Below are 27,307 nucleotides of genomic sequence, written 5' to 3'. Positions count from 1 at the left end.
TAAGACCCCATATGAGGAGAGTACGGGGGAGGTGGGCCTGGGTCCTGAGAGAAGGCCACATGGGCAGCACTATGGCTGCCATGGGGGCAGAGATCAGAGAAAAAAAGGCCAAGTACCCGGAGCTCGAGAGGCTGCATCAGATGGCGTCTTTGTGTAGAGAAGGTGGCAGGGGCATCATGCCCTGGATCTGACCTGGCAGGAGCCTACTGATGAGCAGCAAGATGGTGAGGCATCCTAGGGGAAATGCGCCTACAAGACGGAGCTGTTGGAGCAGGTTCTGAGGGCTGGAACAGGCCTGAACAGGGGCAGGACCAGCAGGACAGAAGGGGAAGAAAAAGGAGCAAAGGGGGGCTGGCCCCTTGCCACTCTTTTAGTGGCTGGTTGGGCTGAGCCAGCCAGGTCGGTTGGCTAGAAAACCAGGTCGGCCCTTCAAACCAGCAAAGGGGCTGGGCCCCTGCATAGAAAAGAGGGCCTTAAGGCCCCGTTTTGGGAGCCCTTAAAGGGATGGACCTGCAGCAGCCTTGTCGGCCAGTCTGAGGCTGACTGGTCGGTCATTTTTGGCAGGCCTGGGGCCTATATAAAGATATCTTATTTCTCTGGAGCAGCAAAAGACAAGCAGCAAGGAGCAGGAGAATACCTACTCTTGGAGCCTAATTTCTGGAGGACCAGGAGAGCAGGAAGAGCTGCAGACTAAGCTTGAAGGGCTGCCTACCTAGGCTGAGTACGGGCAGTAAGGTAGAGATAACCATTCTGGACAGAGAGTCTACTACGCTCGAGGGCTCAGTGTTCTAGAGATATCCGGCAGATAGTAGAAGTACCTTGTGGTAAGATCAAAGGACCACGCTCTGGTGGGACTTTGGATCTCTCTCTTTTGCATTGTGTCCATAGCTTTGGACGGAAATATATTCTTTTGGTGGTTTCTATATCTGGGTCTATTTACTAGTCTGCACACCTATTTGATGCACATAAGTTTGTGATTCCTCTCGCCACACACATTGTGTGAGCTCCTAGGCTATTCTAGCAGTTTTCTGCTGTGCGTACCCTCTGTTGGTCCATTTCTAACAGTTGCTGCTGGATATCCATGTTTGAGGCAGTGCTACTGTACATTCAGCTCCACAATAAACAGATCTTCCTATGCAAGATCTAAATCTAGCCATCTATGGGGGGGTTCTTTCTGTCCTGGCATGGCTTGACCTAGTTAAAGTGTAGTCACATGTCTATGGGCTTGTAGCATGCCCATGATAGTGGAGATGTTGTCCAGGATGCTCTGCTCCTGAACTAAGCAGTATATGTGCCATGAATGATGTTTGGGAGCAAGAGACATAGGCAATGCTCGCTGGTTGTTTTGAAGGAGCACCCAGAAGAATTCCGCATGAGGCAAGTCGGCGAATTCCTGACTGGAAAGCTTACTGGCTCTCTTCATGTCGTGCGCACATGATAGCTGGTTGGTGGCTTGGCGGCAGATGAGAATCATGTTCATGTAGTGTGAGAGATTCAGCTGTGGGGAGTTGTGTAGTCATGTGTGACTGTGTCATGACAAGAGAAATGATTATTTAGTTAATTAATAGTCATTAGAACTTTATTATTGTTAGGCGCCAATTTGATGGTGCGGTTATATGTTTGTATTTATGATCGATCAAGCGGTGTACATAGTACCGCCAAAACTATGTAACATTGGCCAATGATTAGTAATAAAGATGTGCACACACGTGTCTAGGTCCTAGGGGCAATAGGAAAGGAAAAGGGTGCATTAGAGTGCATTGAATGGTAGGTGCATGGGTCATAGGCTAAGGGTAGGTGTAAATGGGAAGATGGAACTTGAGTGATCTCAAGGGACATTAATGAAAGGGTATCACCCTTTCATTGTGAATCTCACGTTGCATTCTTTCTACCACATTGCATTCATCCGTCATCTCTCTCCCACCTTGCATGTAGGTCGAAAATGAAACAAGTACTCTCACGAGGGCGCTCTTCCCCATTGGAGGGCCAATCAGCATTCAAATTCTGCATGCATTGCACACATTTGCATTTTCGAAAAGTGTGGATCTTCACATTTGGTATCAGAGCGGCGACGATCCACAAGCGGGACGAGAAGAGGGCGACAGTTGCGAACGACGGAAGTCGCAAGAGAGGTTGTGGAAAAGGATCACGACTGACCGATCTCGAGGTTCTGAGACAAGGGATTTTTCTGAAAAATTTTGGCCTTCAACGGTGAACGAGGTGTCCTCACGGAGGGGATTTGCCCCCCCCCCCCCCCCCCCCCCCCCTCCCCCCAATCTGAATGTACCCTTAAACCGTGAGAAAAAGGGATTCCCGTTCTACCCAAACGGAAAGTCGGATCGAAATAAGATTTAAGGGAGTGATCCAGCCATCAAGTACCCCCTATAACGGTATCCAGAGCTCCAATCCGCTCAAAACAAGTAGCCCAAACGGAGCGTACCAGTTTACAGCAGAAATACAAGAAGAAAAGCTTGAAAGAGAGGGGAAAGGAAGTCATTTTAAGTGTCTTCTCAACACAAATGAAGTGGGAGTCGGATAAGTACCACCACCTCTACAACACTTGAAGTTTGCTGTAAAATAAACCTTCTTTTTTGAAATTACAGCAAGACATTTTCTCTCTTGTATTACCAAAAGGAAAGAATGGAAGGGGAAGGGACATATAACAATGAACTTATTCCTTTTCCTCCATTACCCCAAGGAGAGAGAGAGAACACCTTCACCCCCTCTTGAAGAGGATGGATTAGGTGAGAGTTATACACATCTTGAGTATGATAACCCACAAATAGATTTACAGCAGTCTCTCCTTCAAGAACCTCCTGATAGGGAGTTCTCCTTTCGTAATGAAAGAAGAAATGAGACCAGCCAAGAACAAGGTGATGAGTTCACGCCTTCAACTCAAAACCCAATACACATGGATTCTAATCTAAGTGCAAGAGGAAGAGAGGAGACTCCTGTTGATAAGCTGGTTTTCCAGCTTAGCAATATGATTGAGCAGTCCATTATGACAAGATTAGGGACTAAGAGGACTTTAAACTTCGGGGATGAAGAGTTGAGTAACCCTTCTAAGAGGTCCAAATTCCAACCGCGAGAGAGAATTGAGTTCCCCAAATATGATGGGGCAAGGGAGGCTGACAAAATCCTCCATTGGATTCGTCATTTTGAGCTATACTTTGCCCATCAAGACAAGACCGAGCAAGAGAAGTTTGCTCTTGCCACATTGCATCTGCAGAAGGATGCTCTAATGTGGTGGTCCTTGTCACAAACAGGAAAAGAGCCTATTCATGAATGGGCTAAATTTGTGGAGCAACTGAAAACCACTTTCATGCCACCGAGGCATGAAGAGAACCTAACCTTTCGTTGGGAGAGGTTTAGGCAGTTCGATAATGAGAGTAATGCAGATTTTACAGCCAGATTTTGGAAACTCTCTCTAGAGTTACCCGAAAAGAGTGAGGAAGATAGGAGAAAGAAGTATTTAGCAGCTTTAAGCCCAAAAGTAAGGTACGAGGTTGAAATGTTTAACCCGACCACACTTAAGGACCTCACTAAGCTGGCTGAAATAGCCGAGAGAAAATTGAATCCTCGTAAACCCTTCAATAAGGAGTATGGGTCATCATCTAAGACCAATAATATACCCACTTTTAGGAAACCAAACCGGTTTAAGAATAATAAAGGGAAGGGTAAAGCTCTTGTAAGGAATGTGAACAGCCAATCACGTCCTGGATGGGTGCCATTTCCTTCTATGACTGACGAAGAGAAGAGGAAGTTGATTAAGGAAGGAAAATGTTTCGGTTGTAAGAAACATAAGCCAGGGCACGTATGGCATAAGTGTCCCGTTCTCTTGGCTAAGATTGCCAAGACGAATTCAATAAAAGGGAAAGCCAAGGCATCCAAGCAGGAGGGTGAGGCTTCTACCTTGTCACCCTCGAAATCTACTGTGACTATTAAGCCAATAGTGAATGCTGTCCATTCAGCCAATACCTTTGGGCCTCATGATCTTTTTAAGGTGTATGGATTCGTGAATGGACAGAGAATAGTGGTTCTCTTAGATGATGGATGTAATTATGACTTAGTAAGTGATAGATTGGCAAAATTACTCCATCTTAAACCAGAACCTATAAAAAACATGTCGCTTTCAGGAGCTTTTAGGGGACACAATGAAGAAGACACATTCATAGTACGAAATATTCCTTTTCGTATACAAAAATATAGAGATCGAAGGGATTTTCTAGTAGCTCCTTTACAAGACGTTGACATGATACTAGGTAAACCATGGCGGTATGATTTTAACCCTGCTATTCATCCTCATACTCATCATTGTTGCTTTGTACATAAGGATGAAAACATAAGGATTGTAGGGGATCGGGACGTGTATACAATTCCATTGATTACTCCTACCCAAGCGAAAAGATTGGTAAAAAGAGGGGTAGATTGTAATCTTGTGTATATATGGGATTCACGAGATCTTCATATCTCAAAAGAAGATCGGAAGAGAAATGAGTTCCTTAGAGCTTATGAGGATCGATTTTCAAGAGATGACTCATTCGAATTGCCCATGGAGAGAGAAGATGATCATGCCATAGACTTAGAGCCAGGAGCTTCTCCTCCATGTAGAGCCCCATATAGGATGAACAGGATAGAAATGGAGGAGGTAGAAAAACAAATTGAAGATCTGTTGCAAAAAGGCCTGATTCGACCAAGCAGTTCTCCATTTGGAGCACCTGTATTATTGGTTAAGAAGAAGGATGAATCATATCGTATGTGTATAGATTACCGTGCTTTGAATAAACTTACGATTAAGAACCGGTATCCGATTCCAAGAGTGGATGATTTATTGGATATGCTTAAAGGTGCTAAAGTTTTTAGCAAATCAGATTTGAAATCTGGTTATCATCAACTTCGTATGAAAGCTGGGGATGAACATAAGATTGCTTTTCGCACTCTCACTGGACATTATGAGTTTTTGGTCATGCCTTTTGGCCTAACTAATGCTCCAGCCACTTTTAGTAGGCTGATGAGAAGGGTTTTGCGACCCTACTTGGGAAAATTTGTCATAGTCTTTTTTGATGACATTTTAGTGTTCAGCCAGAATGAGGAAGAGCATAAGGATCACCTTGCTAAGGTGATGGAGCTCCTAAGGAAGGATCGATTGTTTCTAAATACCAAGAAGAGTGAGTTTTTCAAGACAGAAATAGAGTATTTGGGACACATTGTGTCTGCCGAGGAAATTCGGGTTGACCCTAAAAAGGTCAAGGCCATAATTGAATGGCCAATACCCAAAAACATACATGAGCTGAGATCCTTCCTAGGGATGTGTAGTTATTATTGCAGATTCATTAAGAATTTTGCACGTCTTGCTTCCCCACTAACAGATTTGTTGAAGAAGCATTCCTTGTATGAGTGGGGAGAGGTTCACCAAGTAGCTTTTGAGGAGCTTAAGAGAACATTAGTGACTGCATCAGTGTTAACACTTCCGGACATGGACAAAGAGTTCTTTGTTGTATGTACGATTGGGGCAGTGTTGATGTAAGGAGGGCATCCCATTGCTTATGAGAGTAGAAAACTTCAAGGGGCTGAATTGAAATATATCACGTATGAGAAGGAGTTATTGGCAGTCATTCATGCTCTAAAGTTATGGAAGCATTATTTATATGGTTTTGCTTTCAAGATTAAGACTGACCATCAAAGTATCAAGCACTTGTTTTCTCAACCCATTGTCTCTTCAAGGCAAATCAAATGGGCTGAATATATTCAATCCTTTGGGCAACCGAATATCGAATATCAGCGAGGAAAGGAGAATTTAGTAGCTGATGCTTTGAGTAGACGGCCCCAAGTTAATCACGTTTCTGTGATTAAGGAGAAATCATTAGGAGCAATGGTTGAAGCTTATCCTTTAGATGAGGACTTCGCTGACATTTATGGGAAGATTCAGCGTAATGAGGTTGGGGATTTAGAGGCTTATTCCATCGTGGATGGATACTTATTTTTGGGACGTGACATATGTGTACCCAAAACATTTCGGTATCTAGTCATGAGTGAGTTACATGCGAGTCCATATTCTAGACATAGAGGCATTAGAGGGACCATTGACAATATTGAGAGAGACTTCCATTGGCCTAAACTTCGCAAAGAAGTTTTGACCTTTGTTCAACAATGTGACGTATGTCAGCGCATTAAATCTGACACAAGTAAGACTGCTGGTCTTTTGCAGCCTTTGCCTATTCCTTCGGAAAGGTGGGAACACATTACAATGGATTTTGCGTCTGGTTTCCCCAAGGTTGGTCAGTTTGAGCAGATTTTCACTGTTATAGATAGGCTGAGTAAACAAGCTCATTTTATTCCCTGTAAAAAAGAGTTGTCTGCTCCTGAAACAGCAAGGTTATTCATTAGGGAAATCTTCAGGTTACATGGGTTACCAAAATCCATTGTATCCGATAATGATGGCCGTTTCATTAGCAACTTTTGGACAGCTCTATTAGAGAATCTCGGAACCAAACTGAAATTTACTACAGCCTTCCATCCTCAAGGAGATGGACAAAGTGAGAATGCCAATCAAACCATAATTACTTTACTTCGAGCTTATGTCCATGACCAACCTAGAAGGTGGCCAGAGTTCTTACCCATGTTAGAGTTTGCTTATAATAACACTGTACATACTTCCACCAAGAAAGCCCCATTTGAAATCATCTATGGGCAATGTTTACCCACTCCAATAACACACTTGGGGGAGCGAATTTTTGCTGCTGACCAGTTTGCTGAGGATATGTCACAGGTTATTGAGCAGGTAAAAGAACATATTAAGAAGGCCCAGGTTCAACAATCCAAGGCGGCCAATAAAAAAAGAAAAGAAGTTTATTACAAGGAGGATGATTGGGTTTTATTGAAGATTGATAAAAGAAGAATCAAGTCAGTGAGAGGAAGTACCAAACATGTCAAGCTAGCACCGAAGTTTTATGGTCCATTTCAGATTTCAGCAGCTTTATATCCAGAAGAAGGATCTAGAGCGTATGAGCTGAAGTTGCCAGCCCACTGGCGTATGAAGAACATCTTTCATGTGAGCAATTTGAAGAGATACCATGGCGATACTTCTGCGTTTTTGGATACTCAGCATCAAGAAGAACCTGAACTTGAAGATGGGACTGAAGTTCTTACTCCGGAACAGATCGTGTGCCATAAAGAGAAGAGTACTCGTGGAAAGAAGAGATATATGTATTTACTGAAGTTTAAAAACCAGCCAGCTAGTGATGCACAATGGATGGAAGAAGAGTTCTTTATAGATTTTCCACAGATACTCGCAGATTACAAAGAGGCGATGCAATGGCAGAAGTAACAAGAGAAAGTGCACATAAGAGGAAGAGACAAGCAATAATCCAGAAGAGGACTTCTGCTCATTCAAGCAGGAGGGAGTGTCATGACAAGAGAAATGATTATTTAGTTAATTAATAGTCATTAGAACTTTATTATTGTTAGGCGCCAATTTGATGGTGCGGTTATATGTTTGTATTTATGATTGATCAAGCGGTGTACATAGTACCGCCAAAACTATGTAACATTGGCCAATGATTAGTAATAAAGATGTGCACACACGTGTCTAGGTCCTAGGGGCAATAGGAAAGGAAAAGGGTGCATTAGAGTGCATTGAATGGTAGGTGCATGGGTCATAGGCTAAGGGTAGGTGTAAATGGGAAGATGGAACTTGAGTGATCTCAAGGGACATTAATGAAAGGGTATCACCCTTTCATTGTGAATCTCACGTTGCATTCTTTCTACCACATTGCATTCATCCGTCATCTCTCTCCCACCTTGCATGTAGGTCGAAAAAGAAACAAGTACTCTCATGAGGGCGCTCTTCCCCATTGGAGGGCCAATCGGCATTCAAATTCTGCATCCATTGTACACATTTGCATTTTCGAAAAGTGTGGATCTTCATAGACTGAGTCTGGTAGTAACAGGTTCCGGGGCTGGATGTCAAAGTTCTGGTTGAGTATTGGATGCCTTTTGCGAGGATGGGTGGGGGAAGTGCCGAGCATTGGATATGCATCGGAAGTGGATGCTTTTTGCCATGAATGGTATGAGCAAATGATTGCAGATGTTATGATTTGGGCTTTGTGTTGTCAGTTGCCCGTGGTGTTAGAAGGTTCAGCCTGTGTGTAATTTGTTTTGTGATGCAAGCTCTCCTATAGGAAACAACTTGATGTATCAGGATGTATGTGGTGAGAGACTATAGGTAGTGGCAGTCTTGGACAGTGGAGAAAGCTCCTGTATGCTCTCTCTTTCTGCTTTGAGCAGATAGGTAGCTTTTTGGGTGGGCACTAGTGACAGCTATGGGGAACTGTGTGGGCAAGAGTGGTTACTAGTAAGAGTTCTGGGTCTGTTCAAGCTATCTTTGATAGGAATGGATTCCTGTGGCCAGGATTGGTGAGAGCAATGAACAATAGAGGCTATGCAGGGTATGTGGACGCCTAATGGGTTGTGGAATGCCCCATGCCCTAGGTGTGAGAGTAATGGTATCCTTTGTATAGCCTGGATTTATGATCTCATACTTAATTAAAGGAATACCGAAAGGGGCGGCAAGGTTTGGGGCCATTTGTGTCTGTCTTGGTGTAGGGGCACTCTAGCTCCCATTCTGTTCGTTGTATATTTGCTGAATTGTTGATGTAACAGCATTGGCTGGTTTATTTGTAGTCTACTGCCCTGAAGGCCGGCTCATGAACTTGATCGTGCATGCCCTAGTCACTCTCTTAGTCGTGTGTGGGCTCTGCGTCCCTCGATCGACAGCATCATGTCGTCCCTCTCCACTCATGCACAGCGCTTGTAGGTCGGCTAACTACTACTCCTCCATCTCACTGTGCCCTGGAGCCAACCCAGGAGCATAGAAGTCTGTGACACGTCGTTGTGCAATGGTCTGCTTCCACGGCCTGTGATGTTGTACCTGTTTGCTGCTGTCTGATCTGTTGTAGTAGTCTATCTCTATGCCATCTCATCTTAATCAAATAGAGCTCAATGCAGACCTAGTTGTGAAAATGGATCAGTCATGAGAGTGGACCAAAGCAGTATCCATCCGTGCTTCTTTGTCTCAATCTCCCCCAACGTGCTTAGCCCACAGATTCGCTGTTCTCTAGGTATATCTGCAGCTCTACTTGCCTCAATCCCAGCTGATGTGAGGAGACCCACATCTGTCCAATGGCAATCCTCAGTGCATGTGAGACTCCTTTGTCCTCAACTTACCAGGTTCTGATGATGAGTCCATCCTCTTATAATCTCAAGAAGTGATCATGATAGAATTGGACCTTGGTAGGGAGCTCTTGGTCCCTCTCCCCCCCCCCATGTATGTAATTGGTAACCAATAACTAGTAAGCGTATAATACAGTTAATCTCATCTCGAGCGACCGACTCGGGTGGTGCATCCATGGTGTATTGGAAGTGAGGAAAGCCGGTCCATATGGATACCGTGACTGGCAAACCATGTGGATACACATGCATAACATACGGCATCGGCCCCTCTCTCTGCTAACCGTATGGATGACTCTAGTGCTAGTCTTGGTAATCTCCAGTGAGGTAAGGCCCATACTTTGTGGAGGAAAGTCACTGTTTGGAGAATGGCATCAACTTGAAGAGGTGTCATGGCGAACACTGCCTGCACTATTTGATGGGGGACTGAGGGTTTACTCCGAATCATCCTAGAGCCCATGATGACCTGTAGCTGCTCAAATCTCCTCCACTCTGCTGCTGAGAGGTCTCTCCCCTAGAGAGAGAGAGAGAGAGAGAGAGAGAGAGAGAGAGAGAGAGAGAAAGAAAGAAAGAAAGAAACTATTATTATCGTCCTCTGGGGGTTTGAAATCAACCCATGGGACCCAATGGAATGTTACAAAAAGTGTCCTTTGAAGAAGGGTGGAGTGGACAGCTAGCATGTTGCTACCTGTGTAATACATTGGTCACGGTATGCAGTGACCTTGGTAATGTAATTGCCCAAGGCTGCGAGGTGAGGATGGGAAAGCAAGCTCTCCAAACTGTTGTGATGCTGCGTGACATTGCTGAAATCTTCTCTTAGATGCTCATATCGCGGACATGTCAAAAGAACATGTGCCTCATTTTCCACTTCATCTAAGTTGCATAGCTGGCAGAGTCTTTGTTCCCTTGATACTCCTTCCCATGCTTTTTTCTCCACTTCTAGGGAGTGTGATCGAGTTCGGATGATTGCGATGCTTCTTCTTGCCCTGAGAGAGATAGGTGTGCATATATATTTGTGTGCTTTGTTCTCTTTCTGAGAGAGAGAGAGAAGAAGAAGAAGAATATATTATCGTCCTCTGAAGACCAAAACCGGCCTATGGGACCTGAGCAATACAATATCACAAGTACATGAAAGCTCCTCCCGAAGATGGGAGGGTGGAAAGAGAAACCACCTTCTAGGATTCAGGTGGATTCCTATGCTTGAAGAGCTTATACACAAATGTTCCTAAAGCTGAAGGTGACCCTTTATGCAGCAAATCAGCCAGTTTGTTATGTCCCTCAAGGAGGTGATTGAACTCTTCCCTAATGTGTGCATAGTGAGGGCATATCATTACCATGTGTTCTTCTGTTTCAACCATACCTTGATCACATAGTTGGCATATTCTACTCTCCCTTGGCATCTTTTTCCATCCCCCTGTTTCTATTTGCAGCTGGTGTGATCGGGTGCGAAGTGAGGCTAAAGCCCTCCGTTTATGCACTGCTATAGGTGTACATATGTACTTCTGCGTTGTTGTCTCCCTTCCTGTATAAATTGACCAATATTCGGGGTTGATATATGTGCGATAGTACTCAAATTTATCTTTGTTTTCTGCTGTTTGCCATTTCCTGTGTAGTGCATTCAGCAGGTCATAATGAAAAACCTCTTCATCAATCTCCTGTGAAGAGTAGTTTAAATACTCTTCTACTTCCCACTTCTTGAACCATTTTTTTAGGTCCTGTGCCCATCCGGATGTCAAAATCTTGCCCTTGTTTGTCTTTTGAAGCTTCTGACTTTCATTCCATGCTCTCTTTGGTAGCCTTTCATTATCCATGCACTTGACCTTTGTGATGTATCTGAGTACTCTCTTCAGAGCATGTAGCTCTATGGGTATACATCCTGTCTCTAGGAGTAACAAAGAGTATGGTGTAGTAGCCTTGATGCCCAGGTGCCTCCTAATGAAAGACTTTTGCATTTTCTCTATCTCATTCCACGTTGATGGAGATATACTCCCACCCCATACCTCTACTCCGTAGAGTACTGTCTGTATCACATATGCCCCAAAGATCATATTTCGTACTTGCCACCTTCTCGTATTGCTATTGTTGCACTCATTTTCAAATTGGAAGTATTTTGCCCATCCTGCATCAAGTCTCCGTTGCACACAGCTGTTCCATCTATTATTGGCAGGGATTTCAATACCCAAGTATTTGAATGAGTGCACTGTCTCAATGGGTTGTCCTTTATATAAGATTTGGAGGGGGCTGCTTGGCTGTATAGTCTTGACTATCATGAGTTTAGTTTTGTTGACATTAATAGCCATTCCACTCTCATGAGAGAGAGAGAGAGAGAGAGAGAGAACCATCTGTTCTGAATCAAACATCTCGAGGGACCTAAGTGAACGGACCTGCAAGTAGGGGTGTGACATTGGTGATGTGGTGGGCAGCAGCTGTTGGATATTTCTGTTTGGTCTGTGCGACTTGGTGGTGGCGAGAGGGACATCTGGTGGTGGTGTGAGGGTGTTCATCTGTTCGTCTTGAGTTGCCTGCCTAACAGAGGGCAGTCCCTCCATTCGGTGGTGACATAAGCGGCATGCATGATTTTGTGGGGGTAGGTGTGGTGATGAATGTGATACCATCAACACTCTTGTGCCAGGAGGTGCTGCTCGCCAGCAAGCAGCCGAAACTCTCTTATGGAGGGGTTCCTAATGAAACGGCCCTTGTTGTGTAAATGGCTTAAGTGGTGTCCAAAAGTGCTGGATGTCAGAGATAACAAGCCTTTGCAGAGTGGAATGATTGTACACATGGATCACACTACGCTTGTATCACACTCAATCATGGGCACACAATTAGATATGGAACACACGATTTTGGAGAGATGTAGACATCCAAATTTCTGTATATTTATATTATGCAACACAGAAATTGCCCACAGAATGTACCTTATGCAGCCAGATGACTTGCCTATCTACAGCCCAGGGCCATTCCGGATTAGTACCAAAAGAGAGCCAATCTGCTGCTATATGTGGTACACTCTCCTCTTGCCACTGGCTGCTGGGAGGAACTGACTTGATGTCCGAACAAGGGCCCAAAGTGGCCTATTGATATGTGAGGGAGGGCTAGTTTGCCTGACCTGGTCTGCTGGTTGGCCGACTTGCCAGCTCAGCTGACCCGTCCAGAGCCTCTATCTCCTCTTGGATAGCACCACAGGTAGGCCCCACCCTTGTCTCATACCAACTCTGACTTTGAGATCACAGCAGACTTTGAGGCACCAATTGCTAGAAAGTCTAGCTAAACTTCAAGCCAGTTCTGGTAACTAACGTTCTTGAACATCCATATTACAGTTTAGACTACTTACTAAGTATATGGCACTTTTCGCCTGCCCTTTAGGGTAGAACTTAGTGATGGTGCGAGTTCTCAAGAAGAGAGATATAATTTAATTAATTTTTTTTCTTGTCCACCATGAAAAACTAAATGGGGCCTTCTCATCAATGAGTTCTGAGACAAAAATGACAGACGGCTCTTAATGATTTCATTGATTTCTGCAGCTGCGCTGCATTCACTCGTGCATCAACCCCGTGGACTTGTACAACTTTCCACTTGTGGCTTGTTGCTGCAGCTTGCAAATTTCGTCTTTCCTCTTGCCTTATCCTCCAAGCTAATCTAGTGGACTTGAGGTCCGCAAAACAAGGAAGGCTATTTTTTAATTGCTCTAAAGGCACAATCTGGTTAGGATACTTCATAATCCACGAGCATTGAGTAACAATGGGAGGGCTGGAACTAGAGAACTGTAGCAGCGGTTGCAAATCAAGACGAATCAGTGGATCTCGGAGGCGCACAGAGGTTATTGGCTTACAAACGAATGATTGATCAACTCCAACCCCCTCCGCGGCGATTTGGCAAGGCGATCTAGTTGCACATGGTGTTTCCTGTTGGAAAGAGATATGCAAAAAGTGTAGGCAGTTCATGCTAGGTGGTGGAGAAGAGTCGTTGATTGAGCCGCTTCGCTTCATTTTTAATATGCGAGCGGTGAAACAAAGCGTTGCGTAAGAGTTGTCTTGATCTTTTAGTGTACATTCATACCATCTCACATTTCCCGGTTCAATGATCTTGCGTCTGTGAATGCATGGTGCAACTGGTGTCGAAGCATACAGAGACATTTTTTCATGCTTTACCTGTTTGTACAGCGGAAGCGTATGCCAAAAGGTCGGTCTCCAAACTGGATCATGCAAGCGGGAATACTTGTGACAATGGGTTTTGCAGATTGAGTCGGCCTTTAAGAGTTCAACTTCAAACTGCCTACAGATATTTAGAAAGCTCCAAAGCTCCAGCCGTTCTAAAAAAGTAAGCTGTAGATCAGTTTAGGTGATTTGATACTCTTGTGAACAAGCCAGCTTGCGGTATTTTGAACATGCTTCGCTCCATGCCACATCATGACATCTCAATACTCTGAAATTTCAAGCTTTGAAGTTTGTGCCTCTGTTTTGAAGTATTGGAGATTAGAGAGACTGAGGCAAAATGCTTCCATAGATCGATTGCTTCACAGCCAGCAACTAGAGGAGCACCCAATAGATGGATCCCTCTACTCTTGCAAACTTTCATTGAGATTGTGCTCCGATTGGGAGCAGGCGTGTGAGCTGCTCAGTGATATCTTTCCTTCAACCAAAAATGCTAGGATGAGGCACTCTTGATCTCCAAGATGAGAGCCAAATTGTTCGAATCTTTCACAGAAACAAGACAAATCACAAACAACGAGCTTTTATGGGTTTCTGGATCCTCATCTCCTCACAACTGCAGCTGTGGATCTGCGTCTGCTCACCTTTGCGTTTGTTGACAGCAATGATTATCTATGCTTTCTCCTTCTTTGATTCGTTGCTCCTACGCCCTTTCGTTTGCCTTGATTCGGTACTTCCAAGATCAGCTCTGGTGCTCTTTTCCCATCCCCCCACATCTACATAACCTGTCTCACTTGTGTGAGAGATTCTTGTCTCGGTGCTCTTTACTGGGGATGTGTGCACTTTCCGGTTTGAGTCTTTTAGCCGCATTTTTTAGCATCTACCTAGTCGTTGTTGTTCAAGCTCTCTGCCTAATTATGATCCGGAAGCTATCGCACGGTCACAACATATAAGGCCTGTTTATCTCTGACCTCGGGGAGTCTTCTTTGACCTTGTTGTTCAATCTCTTTGACCTCGGGGAGTCTTCTCTGAACAACTTTTGCCTTTTTGTTCGAGATAGCTAGTCTTCCGAAGAACAATGTCTGTGAGCTATCATTTCTACATTGTTGCTTTTATAAGCCGTGTTTTGCAGTCTAATTTTTGAATGTGGCGTGTCGTGCCATTTAGTTCTAGCCAGCTTCAAAGTTGGATACAAGGTCAAGAGCTTGTTGTTTTGGAGCCTCTTGAACTCACCCGATATTGTGAGACACGCTATTGTGCATTCAGGTCTTATTGATGTAATGCATTGGTCTTATGCTATTGGCGATAAACATGGGAGTATTGTGTGCTTTCCAGACCTCCATGCTCTACTGAATATTCTCTCTTTGGGCAGGCCTAATGAATATTATTCACCTTGTTTAATGGTCGCTACTTTCATGCCAAAGTTAATCTTGTTTAGATTTCAAAATTGAAGATTTGCTTTGCTTGTGGATTAAAATTTGCATTGTCACTAAATGTATAGCATTTGTTAATGGTTGCTACTTTTATATCAAAAGTAATCTTGTTTAGATTTCAAACTTAAAGAGCCCCTTTTTTGGTTGATGGTTGCTACTTTCATATGAAAGGTACTCTTGCTTAGATTTCAAAATTAGAGGGTCCCTTTTTCCGTTGATTAAAATTTGCAGTCAGTGTAAGCTCTAAAAATAGTATCAGCATTAAATTTCAACTAGCGAGGACTGTTCACTTAAAGCATTCAGCCAGAGAGGATGTGGTCCTTGCCGGAGGATGCTTTGGGTGCATAAGTCAATGATCGATAAATGATTGAGGTCCTTAATACCACTCTTTTTTTTACTTGTCTAAATGTTCTATGTTGTTTGTGACACAACGAATTAATTTTAACAGTTTCTGAACGAGTAATTATGAAGAGCGAGTTGGATGCTTTTAAATGGGAGAACTTCCCATGTCTCTTTTGAAGCCTGAAGTGGAGTCATTCTTGTATTTAGAAATGTTAGTTATAGAGTTGTTGTACAAGTATGACATGATCATTTTACATCTCCTTCTCTTCAAGGTGCTATTCATCCTCTGTGTACAATCACCTACAATTTCTACCTGTCTATTCAGTTTTTTTGGCTTTATTTTCTTGTCTCTTTGAGTTTAACGGTTAATTGTATATAAACCTCTCTCAGGATTTCAATTTGACTATGTCTTTGACTGGACCATTCTCAAATATCAGCAATCTCAAATCGCCAGCAACCCTCAAAGACTTGTGAGTGATGAGGTTGATCATCATGTTGCCATTTCCATTTCCTTGGTTTGCTTCTTTTAATGTTGCAAGAGTGGCCTTATATTGCCTGTAAGATTTAAAACATTTAGGTAGTTTTAGGTTTCCAACAGTTTCCAAGTGTTATTGGATTTGCACGTCTCTCTTTAGATATTTGTTCGAGTTGTGATTACCAAGTAATTGTGTCTATGCACAATAATACTGTTGAATGAGATTGAAAGGAATGCATTTGAGTAGCTCTTCATTCTAGTGCTAGTCTTTGCTATGGCTGAGCTTGCTCTTCCCCTCTGCAGAGGTGAGAGAAGGTAGTAAGAAAGTGGATATATTTGTGTACATGTACACCTACTTCGGGGTGCTGATATTGTAAGTAGGCATGTCATAGTAGTAAAGTTTACGAGCTTGCTTTTGTGAAGACTGCGTCATTATATTTTTTAGTGGTGCATACACTTTGGAAATAAACCCTCTCTCTCTCTCTCTCTCTCTCTCGCATGCGTGCGCCCAGAGCAGAGCAGAGCAGAGTTGTATTTACACCCGCACATGCCTCTAAGAGAGAGAGAGAGAGAGAGAGAGAGAGAGAGAGAGAGAGAGAGCGAGAGAGAACAGGCATAGGCTTGGTTTGTTACTTTTTTAAATGATGAATTTGTATGTTAAAACAGCTAAGCTGTCCTGTCCTTTTTCTCCCCCATATCTGACAATGATTAAATTTGTGTCCTAGATGGGAACTGCTGGCCCAAGCAATGGCAATATGGCCGCAGGCGCTGCTGATATCTTATCAGGTAACATAGCAGCATATCTAATTATAATTATGGAAACATTGGTCCTTTAGCGTAATATAGTTTTCATGAGCTTCCTTTCTTTTAAGTTATAGCTACAATTAGTTTTGATGGAAGTGGTGTGCTTTTACTATACAAGCTTTCTTCCAAAACAATCATGAAAGTAACTGTGATGTGGTCACAAATTGTAATTTGTTCCATTTTTTATCTGATTTCCTTTGAAATCTACGTGAGACTGTGAAATGCAAGTGACCAAAGAGTTGAATGCTGAATGATGATATAGTTCTTCTATCTAATCAATCTTGCTTAAGCAGGACAAGATAGACGCCAATTGCCACGGAATTCTGATGCTGGGGATGGAGCTCGGCGCAGGTTTATTGGAGGCTTGAATGGTGCCAGTGGTCAAGTGTCATCAGAGACACCCAAGCTGAAGAGCCCTGTGCTAGATGGCATTGCTGCAAAAGATGTGGTCAGTCTTTCCTGTGAAGAGCTTGTGGACTCTCCATATGCAAAGCAAGTTATGTGCACACTGGTGTCATAGTGTTGTTGTATGATAAAAAGTGTCTTTTCCTTACAATTGAGATATGCTACAGTACGGAGTTCACTTGAGCTACTCTACCCCATCAAATCAAGCGTTCACTAGCTTACAAGACCTTGTTTCATCAACTTTTCCATCACAGCAATTTAGAGCTTCCAAATTTTAAATTGTTCTGGCAGCATACATACTTTTATTGATGTGCTTGCTTCTGTGGGTAAAACCGAATTACCTTTATCTCAGAATGAAGTTACGGTTTAAAGCCTTGCACATGGCTGTGCTTTGTATTCTTTTCAAGGGACATTGCTATTTGTGTTTACGATGCTAATTTAGGGATAAACCCAGGCTTTCAGCTACATTAGTGGATGTGCAAGTTTCTTTTTAGATTTCCTAATTTTCCAACATTCACGGTTCACCTTAAAAAAAACATTGGTCAGGTTTGAAAACAGACTATTAGGAAGCATTTTATTCAAGTGAGTTATTTGGGTCAGAATCTGAGGTATACACCTAAATAGTTTTCCACAAGGAAAAAGCCTATTAAAACAGGACCTCCCTCCTCTTTCTTTAGACTGACCATTCAAGTTATCATGCCCTTCTGTGGCCATGACTTGAAACAGCTTTAGGAGCAACCCCACAGAGTAGAATTCTTCTGCCATTTGAGGTCGGAAGTTGGACATCAGCAACCATTTCTTTTCTTGGACAGATTCTTGTGGCAGATTTGAGAACAGCAGCTTGCGCATTTTGCTCTGTGTTTGAGCAACCACTTTTGGCATTCACATTTGCAGAGATTTCTGTCATTTTTTTCCTGACATTTGCAACTTGCAGTCAGAAACTTTGAGTAGCCAGCTCTTTGCAGTGATAGCCTTGAGGCTCTGAGATTTGCAGGGCACTCTTCTTTTGGGGACTTTTTTTGCAATGGCTCACCATCAATCTCTTGGAATGCTTGCCCATGAAGACAAACTTGATGGTACCAACTTTCCCATGTGGTCGTACTTGGTGCGCCAACTTTTGGTATCTCAATTTTTGGGGTATTGTCAATGGATCAGAGACTAGACGTGCCTCTCCACCACAGGCACCTGCTGCCACCGCAGCCACTTTTGCCACTTCTGGTTCATCTACCACCATTCCCAGAGTGTGCTGCAGACCCTCCAACACCCGAACAGATTCGTTGGAATCAAAGAGATGCACAGGCACATGTAGTGATTGCTATGAACAACAAGAGGGAGGTTATACCTCACATTCGATCTTGCAAGACAGCCAAAGGATGCATGGGATACTTTGGCAAGTCTTTATCAGATTTGCAATGAGGCCCGAGTTGCCTATTTACGAACAACAAGAGGGAGGTTATACCTCACATTCGATCTTGCAAGACAGCCAAGGATGCATGGGATACTTTGGCAAGTCTTTATCAGATTTGCAATGAGACCCAAGTTGCCTATTTACCCTGGAGGTGGGATAATGTTAAGATGAGTGAAGGGGACGACATGGATGCCTATCTCACCAAGATTAAGGATTTTAGAGAGCAGCTCATCAATGTTTATGAGAATGTCCTAGATTCACGAGTAGTGTCTACGACACTTGATGGGCTCCCTGACTCATACCAGGGATTTGCTATGACATTGAGGCTCGTTGCCATGGGGAACTCCAACCACTATAGTTTCAATCAGCTTGTTGCCCTACTACTGTAGGAGGAGCAGCGTCCTCAAAACAGGGTTTGCTTCTATTCATGCAAATCAGGCCTTTGCCACCGATCACCGGGGCAAAGGCAAAAGGGGGGGAAAAATTACAGCAAACCTTCTTCTGGTACCTCATCATCTTCTTCTCTCGCTAACGGGAAGAAGAAGAAGTGTTGCCATTATTGCAGGAAGCCCGGCCATGACATCTCTGAATGTCGCAAGCGCATTGCTTCGGAGAATAAAAACAAAAATTAGGTCTTGGAGTTGTAAATGCTCCTACTGCCCATGAGCATCTTCATGAGGCAGTAAACCTGGCTCAGGATGAGTGGGCATTTGTGGTGACCTACCACTACAATTTGGAGATGCATGCTTTAGCTTTATCTGTTTCAGATTTGAAGTGAGCCTGGTATTTTGGCAGTAGTGCTTCTAATCACATCCCCTCCTGCAAATCTCTATTTCAGTCCTTGAGTGATGCTCCGCATGGGGACATTGCCACTTGTGCAAAAACAGTGGAACTTATCCCTTCAAAGGGATTGGTGAGGTGCTGGTCATATTAGTGTCAAGTGATACACCGACTCTTTTGGAAGTTTTGTATGTTCTAGGTATCAAGAGAATCTCATTTCTATTTCAGCCCTCTCGACAAATGGCTTCAGAGTTCTTTGTGAGGGTCATCGTTGTATCGTGTATGATAACCGGTGTACGATAACTATATTTACTGAGTGAAGTGCCGAGTACAATATATTAACTTCACCTCCGGAGTGCCGACAGAAACTCAGTACGAAGACTTTGTATAAATGTATGCTTAAGTATGTGTGGGTGTGTGGATGGTCTACACCCACTGTTGGGAGTAGATGATGTCAGTGGGGTTGTCATAGTAGCTAGTCCCCGCTATGCATGATGGAGTTTACGGTTTTCAACCTTACCAGTGACTATCATGAGACTATGTTGTGTTTTTAGAGGATGAGTTTGGGTATGTTTCTGGACTCATCTAGATATACGATAACTATATTGTACTCACAGGGACACTTGACAACGGGTTTATCACCTTGATAATTTTAAAAAACAGGCTCTATAGAAGCGCCATTGCTTAATTTGTGATTTCCGATACTTATGGCATGAGAGATTGGGGCATCTAAACTTTAATACTTTGGTGAAAATGCATCCAAAGGACATGGTGGTAGATCTCATCAATGCATGCATGCAATTACAAAACATTTTTGTGAGGACTTCTTATTAGAAAAAATGCATAGGTGCCCATTTTCAAAAGACGGGACCCTTGGTGCATTCAGGAAGTTGCATCTTGTACATAGTGATGTATGTGGGTTGATGCGGACACAGCATCACTTGGAGGATACTACTACTTTGTTACTTTTGTGGATGACTGCACCAGGCTACTTGGATTTATCCCATGAAATTGAAGTCAAATGTTTTCTCTACTTCCAAGCATTTTCTTGTCCTAGTAGAGAATGAGAGTGGGGAAACACTCTTGACCCTCTGCACTGATAGGGGGGGTGAGTACTTATTTCAATTTTTTAGCAGCCGGGGGCATAACACATCAGTGCATAGTGCTATATACTCCGCAACAAAATGGACTTGCAAAGCAAAAAAACTGAATAGAAATGAAAATGGACAGGTGCATGCTTAAAGGGAAGTCTTTGTCCAATAAATTCTGGTTGGATGCTGTCATGTGTGTCAACTATATGCTCAATCGAGCATCCACTCGGACACTATGAAGCATGGACAAGCCGCAAGCCGGTAATTTCACACGTGAGTGTTTGGATCTCTTGCATATGCACATGTACCCTCTCCCCTCTCAGTTGACGCATAAGCTTGCCATCAAATGCAGCTACAACAGCTCACAGGGCAAAGGATAGCCTGCACTAGATTTGGTTAAAAATAAATGGATGCCAATTTGCTTCATGTTGCTTTGATTGCTACAGCCTGCAATGCGAAACCTCTCTGGCATAAGGATGCATTTGATAGTAGAGCATGGATGGATATCATGAAATCTGTACTTGATTCCATTCATGCAACTGGCAGCTGCGGATATACAGTTGTCCTATGTTCCTATGGAGGATAACTTACCAGATCTCTTCATGCAGGCTCTACCACGACCCAAGTTTGAGGCTTTTCGACATGCCTTACACTTGGATTCCTTTATTACTTGATGTTGATCTCCCTGTACTATCGTAGGTTGCTATATCCATCTTGGAAAAATATGTGCAACCATGATATATTTTCTAGGTATATCTGAGATGTCTCCAGGATACTTCAGCCATACCATGGAGTGGGGTTTGCTAGCACTTAGTCCCAATATGTTTTTGTAGGCCAGTTAGGATCAGTCAACCATTGGTCAATACTTGTGGTTGACTTCAGGGCCCATATTGGCCAACACTTGTACTTCCTCATTATCCATTTGCAAGTACTTCATTTTGCTTCAGCTTGTTGTCTGTGTCCTCTCTTTCCATTCCACTCCATTGCTCCCCGAACCTAACAGGGCCCAATCTGCTGCAAGTGCTGATGATCTAGGATGATGTCGTGGGCTGCCTTTCATAGGTTGGAACTTCCCAAAAGAAGGCCAGCTGGATCTGAAATGAGCCCTTCCTGGGCTGACCTGTCATCTGCTGACCTGCTGCTTCTGCTCTTCTGGATCTAAGACAATGTATGTGGCAGCTCCATGTTGCTGCTGATGTGGCAGAACTGCCTGCCATTGTTGCGGCTTACTGGGTCATGCACCTATCCCTGGGGCCTGTGCAGCTCTTTATGCCGTCTTGGCTACCTGTATGGCAGTTCACATGCCCTGGATGCTTGTGTGGCCCTCCCTGCTGACCCGGAGGGCTGATGTGGCTGTACGGTAGCTTATACTGCCCTCCAAGTATCCAGATTTCCCCTGCTAAAATTTGGTAGTCTGTGCCTGCAGCTAAACTAGCCAGCCCATGTGTGAGGGTAACGACTTTGGCCCCTGAAACTAAGAAATTCAGTTGTGGCTTAAAGTATTTCTCCTGTGTGAAATGCAGTCCGTCCTGGTGATCCTGTAGTTCAGAATAAATAGTACCTTCCTGTCTATGCCCCTAAAAGGCCTTACATTTTACCGTACATGGTGTTTCTGATATGACTTCCTTATGGGGAATACCTCTCCTTTTCCAGTCTTTAGATCTTGCACCTTCTTGCTTCTCTTAGCTGCTGGATGCTTGTAGCCAGTTCAAGGAAGGTGTACAATTGTGTAATACTTGTGCTATTCGTAGTTTTGACTTTTACTGTTTTTGTCAATGGTATGAATCCTTTTTTAGTCAAATTGTTGTGTGTTACTTCTTTCTTGGCAGGGTCAAGCAGAACCGGAACACAGTCGTGCTTCAATATTCAACCGAGGTGGGAGTTCATCTAGAAGAGCCATCATATCTGGTAGCAGCAGGCAAGCATCATCAAATGAAGCTGTGGATCCACCTCGATTACTGACAAGTAAAGTGGCTCCAATCAATCTTCGTGCTTCAGTCCAACGCAGCTCAATTGCTGGCCCATCTGAGCCAAAGCGGCCAGTTCCGAAGCGGAATACTTCTGGCAGGACTAACCATGAAGATTCCCTGAAGGGATTTCAGTTTCTTTCTGTGGATATGGAGCACAGGCAATAGCTGGCTCCATTGGCCGAGAGAACACTGGCCTGAAGTGGATTCCCAACATGCAGTGTCACAGGCAGTGCAGATTAACTTTGACATGTGCAGGTGCTGCCTACCCAGGTTGGTAATGCAAATGCTTCTCCTCCAACAAAACAATCCACAACAAGCAGATCTATTCAGTGCTCCTTTCATTTCTTTTTCTCAATGTATCATGGAGTCTGGATGAATGTAATATTCATGTCTCCCTTCATATGAAATGGTCTTGTAAGTATGCATGGTGGAGGAAGACTCTCAAGGCTACTGGATCAAGCTTTCTCGTTGATTGCTTCTGCAGGCCCCATATTTATATTAGAATCCATCTGAGGACACCTTTTCAAACTGACTTGAGGAGGAATCTTCGACGTGATTTTGCAGTAGTTGATTCTAAAGCGCTTCTACTGCTCTAATCATTTTGTTTAGAAATAATGTGCCAAGTTTCCAGATGGGTAAGTGCAATGTGGTTCTGGCACAAGATTACCATCTTTGAACAGGCTCTATTGCAGTAGTGTGGCATGTATTTTGTTATAATTCTTCTCATGTAAGTGCAGACTGCCAATAGTGAAAAAGCTTTTGGCATGCACATATTTATGTAATTCATTTTGTGACGTCTTTGGTTTACTTATTGAAAATCTTTACCATCTCTGCTGTTAGATATGCATGTTGGCTTACTTCGGTTGTTTTGAATGGGGTCATTAAACAATGGTTATCGATTTTCTGCCATAGGTACTTTGTGTCATCCCAGAGGTATGTTGGAATGTCATCCTTGTCCAAGGAGATTTGCGATGCATTACATATTGTCACAATTCCTAGTTGAATTTTGTAAGGTACGGAGTTACATGGTGCTGTGAAAACTGTTGGGGTTTGAAAATGGGGTTTTGTCCAACACAATGTATTCAGGGAGAATGGCTTGTACCTGTCTTTTTATCTTATTGCTTGCATTTGATTGTGCAGCCAATTCCTTCTAGGTGGTTTGAATTTTTAATTGCGCATTTTCGGTCTGTTGCAATTGATTCTGCACTTGATTGCAACTGGGAAAGGATTGTATATAGGAAGGGATAAAAGTGCCTCTCTACTGCTATCCACATGTTGAAGTTGTCTTAAATGTTTCCACTTATATAACTTAAAGAGGGGGGCCAAGTCATGAAATGAAATTTGGGTGGACTGATTCCTCATCAAGTTATTATTTGAGAGCGTAGCTCTGGCAGATGATATGAAGGAGAGTCTAAAACATTTATGACTTGAAGATCTGTGCTTGGGATGAATATTTATGAAGACATTTAATAAGAGTTGAGTTGCCTATTGATATGGGAAATGTGAAGGATTGTTGTGATTTCGTCGATTGAAGAAGTTGTCAGCCTCGGCATCGAGCTCGATGTCCCCATCACAGAGGCACGAGTGGCAATAACTATATATAGTTAATCATTCCTGAACAATGGTTTACTTATAGTATACCATTTTAAATTAGTTAAAGGGTAATATGCTCCAATTAACAGAAATTCTTGGAGCATTAATATCAACATGGAGCAACAAGATATTCCTTTTATATATTCTTCAAGCTTCATTTTATAACTCGAACTCTCCTATAGTATAGAATATTACTTGTAATTGCACCATAGTAAAACTATACATAACTGGTCCAAAGGGAAGCATCTCACTCAAAGCGGCCACCTTCATCCAAACCATTTAATTGCATGTTCTAAGCTAGATGCTTCATCTTGTCAAGAACGCTAAACAAAATCAAGCAAATGAGGAGATTCCAAGCTGCTGCTTCTGCCACTTTTAGCTTTAAACCAAATCGTGTATATGGAAAAGGTATAGTGGATAGAGTAGGAAAGCAAGGTACTTTTAGCATTCAAACTATAGCTATTTTGTAGATGAAAAATAAGTCTGGAATCTACGAATGAGTTCTGATACAAAGGCCAGCATTCGTAAAACAATAATAAAAAACTAAAGCAAGCCACCCCAGAGTCCTTCAAAAGCTCCTTCTCTGAAGGTATGGGGACAGAAGAGAAGGAAAGGAGTGGATTAGGGGCTCCTCTATTATCCTGTTCAAACCTCAGATCGCTCATTGAAACATAAATAATGCTTCGTACATAAGTTTGGGTGCTCTCTAAACTCCGTCCTCTGGACCGCATGAACAAGTATCAGTGCATAGAACCCAAAATCCAGAGTTAAAGTCGAAACCAAGCAATGAATTTGCAAGAGAAGAAAGATATCCCTTTATTACATGAACCTTAAGTAGCTCCTCTCATCTCTTAACGAACGTAATGCCCATATATCAGAAAGCCGACTTTGCTTATGGACAGTTCGGACCTTTCCATCCTGCATCTAGACACACTAGACACACTGGAAAGAGTAAGGATCTGCGATCCATCCTGCATCTAGACACACTAGAGACATTGGAAAGAGTAAGGGTATGTGTTCATAGTCTCCAACCATAGCTTGAAGCTTTGCTATTCATTATATACGTGATGGCAAAGAGGAAGAGTATATAGAAGAAGCGGGAGTCTGAAGATATAGGAGGTCTATCGAGGCAGGAGTTTGAAAACTTAGGATGGATCTTGAGACGCTCGAGCATACGTAGAACTACTATTATATTTAACATGGGACGACAGAAGGAGCAGTGTCCAATCAATAGTAGACCAGGCCCGTAAGTCTATATGCAAGGGAGCATAAGAGAGGCCTATACTAACTTAGATGTAGAGTTCATCCTACAAATGAGATCCCTTGCGAACTCTAGACACATACTCTAGTATTTGAGTTGGGCACGATTGTTTCACGTACTGAACTAAGTCCATGGGATGTTCAAAACAACAACATATTACTACTCTATGTTAGGCTTATCCTTGAAACGAGGCTTGTGAGTGCCTTGCATATCGTATAAGGGCAAGAACCATCTTTAACCTATTAACTAGGTATGTGCAAAAAAGAGAGGAGAGGACACGTGGCAACTTGGAGAAGAAGAGCTTGCCATGTGTCACAAAGAAGGAGCTTTTGGATGGAGTCTTGGAGGGGGGAGGAGGTGGAAAGACAAGAGGAAGCTTTAGGGGCAAGGAGGAGATAGAAGGTCAATGGAATGGAGGAGATGGAAGGTCACCTTTGGGAGGAAGGAGAAGATGGAAGGTTAATGGAATGAAAGGAGGAGATGGAAGGTCTGAGAGCCATGGGTTAAGATTTAGCCAAAATTTAAGAATCAAAGATTCACCTTCAGTGGACGGACCGTTATTGCCCCGGCTATTCTGCTGTCTTTCCAAATAGATCGGATCATGGCAGAAACTTCCTCTTGTCTTATAGGCTTGAAAGCTTCGAAGATGGGGAGTGGTTGAGGATGGTCATGCATCTTAGCCAGTTCTCGTTTTGGCCTCGGAGTATGAAATTTGATTGCCAAGACAATTCGTTCTAAAACAGTCTTTCTTCCTCTCCAAATATTTTACGTTCCCATTGTCTGCCACGTATAGCAACGGGACTGCTTGCCCAATATTGCCTATGCGGTCACTTCACCCACCCTCTCCCTTTCAGTGCTCTGAACCGTGCAGTTCCTACCGGGACGCACTCTCTCATGTGGAGTTCTGAAGCCCAATTTTACCTCTTCGAAATTGTCGTGCCTCACGTTTTTTTTGAGCCATTGTTACCCCGTGTAGATGTATTAAAAGGAACGTCAGAATTCGAAGATCTTGTTTCCGGAGACACAGCTTATCGAGACAATGTGCCAGTCCCTCGTTTCACGGATTCCTCTTCTTGAGAAATGCTAATTGCTCAATGCCCGCTTGGAGAATGCGTCTACGATGGGTCTGCAAACCAAATGGGAAGGAACTTTTGGGCTACGTTACCGACGCTAGCACTCTGACAAACCTGCCACCAACGTCAGCATCTGCATCAACACAAAGACCGTCGATAAAATCTTCTCTGCCTTCCCTCTCTCTCCTCTCATCTTATCTTCTCTGCCTCTCAGCCCCCCCCCTTCTCTCTCCCTCCCCTGTTCTTATATAGGTGCTCGGGGCAACATGAAATTTCTCGAAAAAGAGACCTTACGAAACTTCTAGAAACCGACTTACTATCTCGCCATCGCTAAGCTTATGTTAATCGCCATCGCTCGCCCTTCGACTAATTGCTAATAGCCATTTTTCAATGTCGTGGGCACCTATTATTCGCACGGGTGAATAGTTGGGGAGCCATTCCGATGCAATCTCATGCTCTACCGCATTGACGAGTCTGGTTTAGGAGATCATGTATAACTATGTTGTGTTTTTAGAGGATAAGTTTGGGAATGTTCCTGGATTCATCTAGCTATATAACTAGGGGAATGAACTAGGATGCTTCATTCGATTGAAAGGTGGTGGAGCATTGGCCGACACCAAAGCTTAAAGAGAGGGAGAAAATGTACTTGCATTCGTATTTAATCCCCCAATGCAGCACCTTATTGGGAAGGATAGAGTTTTGACCCTATAACAAAAATCTTACGACTAATGGATATACTTGATCGATTAGGTTTCATGCCTCGATGTTGCATAGGATCAACTCCTTCCTTTGGTTACTAGGCCTTAATGCAGTGTGGAGCATGAAGATGCTGGATACAATAATTGTCCATGATTTATAAATTTCATGATAGCATCCACATTCGTTCCAACTAGCAGGTATGAGATTATCATGATCATGAGAATAATTGAAAATGGAAGACATTACAATTCTACTTGATTTTCAAGAGAAGTCTCCAATTATCAGGGATAATCTGTTCTAGATTTAAAGACTTACTTTTGTTACAATTTACCAATATCTTGGTCGGCTGGTCAATGGACTTCCACTTGATACATTCTATTGAGGTCCATGACTAGTTGGTCAAAGGACCTTTCTAAGATTTATAAAACAATGCTACCCTCCACCAACTGGTTGGAAAGGTTTAACACTTCTACTTACTTCTCAATTATTGATTCAGATCCACTACCGGGTGTAAAGTGTAGTGTCATGACCCATAAGAATTCACTATCTTACGTGAAGAGTAGTTCTAAGGGCCCATTCATACCCATCATAATG

The 27,307-nt window shown here is 43.1% G+C and overlaps 1 protein-coding gene across 2 annotated transcripts in view; it reads left to right on the top strand.

The window, feature by feature from the left end:
- The window catches only part of LOC147890048 (casein kinase 1-like protein 12), a 28,444-nt gene extending 5,555 nt beyond the window's left edge, over window positions 1-22,889 (top strand). Inside the window, exons 11-14 of one of the 2 annotated variants that reach the window (XM_087390381.1) lie at window positions 15,545-15,636; window positions 16,355-16,415; window positions 16,727-16,881; window positions 21,947-22,889. In XM_087390381.1, the coding sequence (XP_087246507.1) occupies window positions 15,545-15,636; window positions 16,355-16,415; window positions 16,727-16,881; window positions 21,947-22,252 (614 nt within the window). In that variant the 3' untranslated portion in view covers window positions 22,253-22,889. The remainder of the gene's footprint in view (window positions 1-15,544; window positions 15,637-16,354; window positions 16,416-16,726; window positions 16,882-21,946) is intronic. The other variant, XM_087390382.1, reaches the window with a different exon arrangement.
- Window positions 22,890-27,307: the final 4,418 nt, after the last annotated feature.

Source organism: Dipteris shenzhenensis, chromosome 19, assembly GCF_047967505.1.
Source record: "Dipteris shenzhenensis isolate YYH24624 ecotype China chromosome 19, Dip_SZ_1.0, whole genome shotgun sequence".
NCBI lineage: Eukaryota > Viridiplantae > Streptophyta > Polypodiopsida > Gleicheniales > Dipteridaceae > Dipteris > Dipteris shenzhenensis.
The sequence above is the reverse complement of the archived record's forward strand: the minus strand, read 5'-3'. Positions and strand labels throughout refer to the sequence as shown.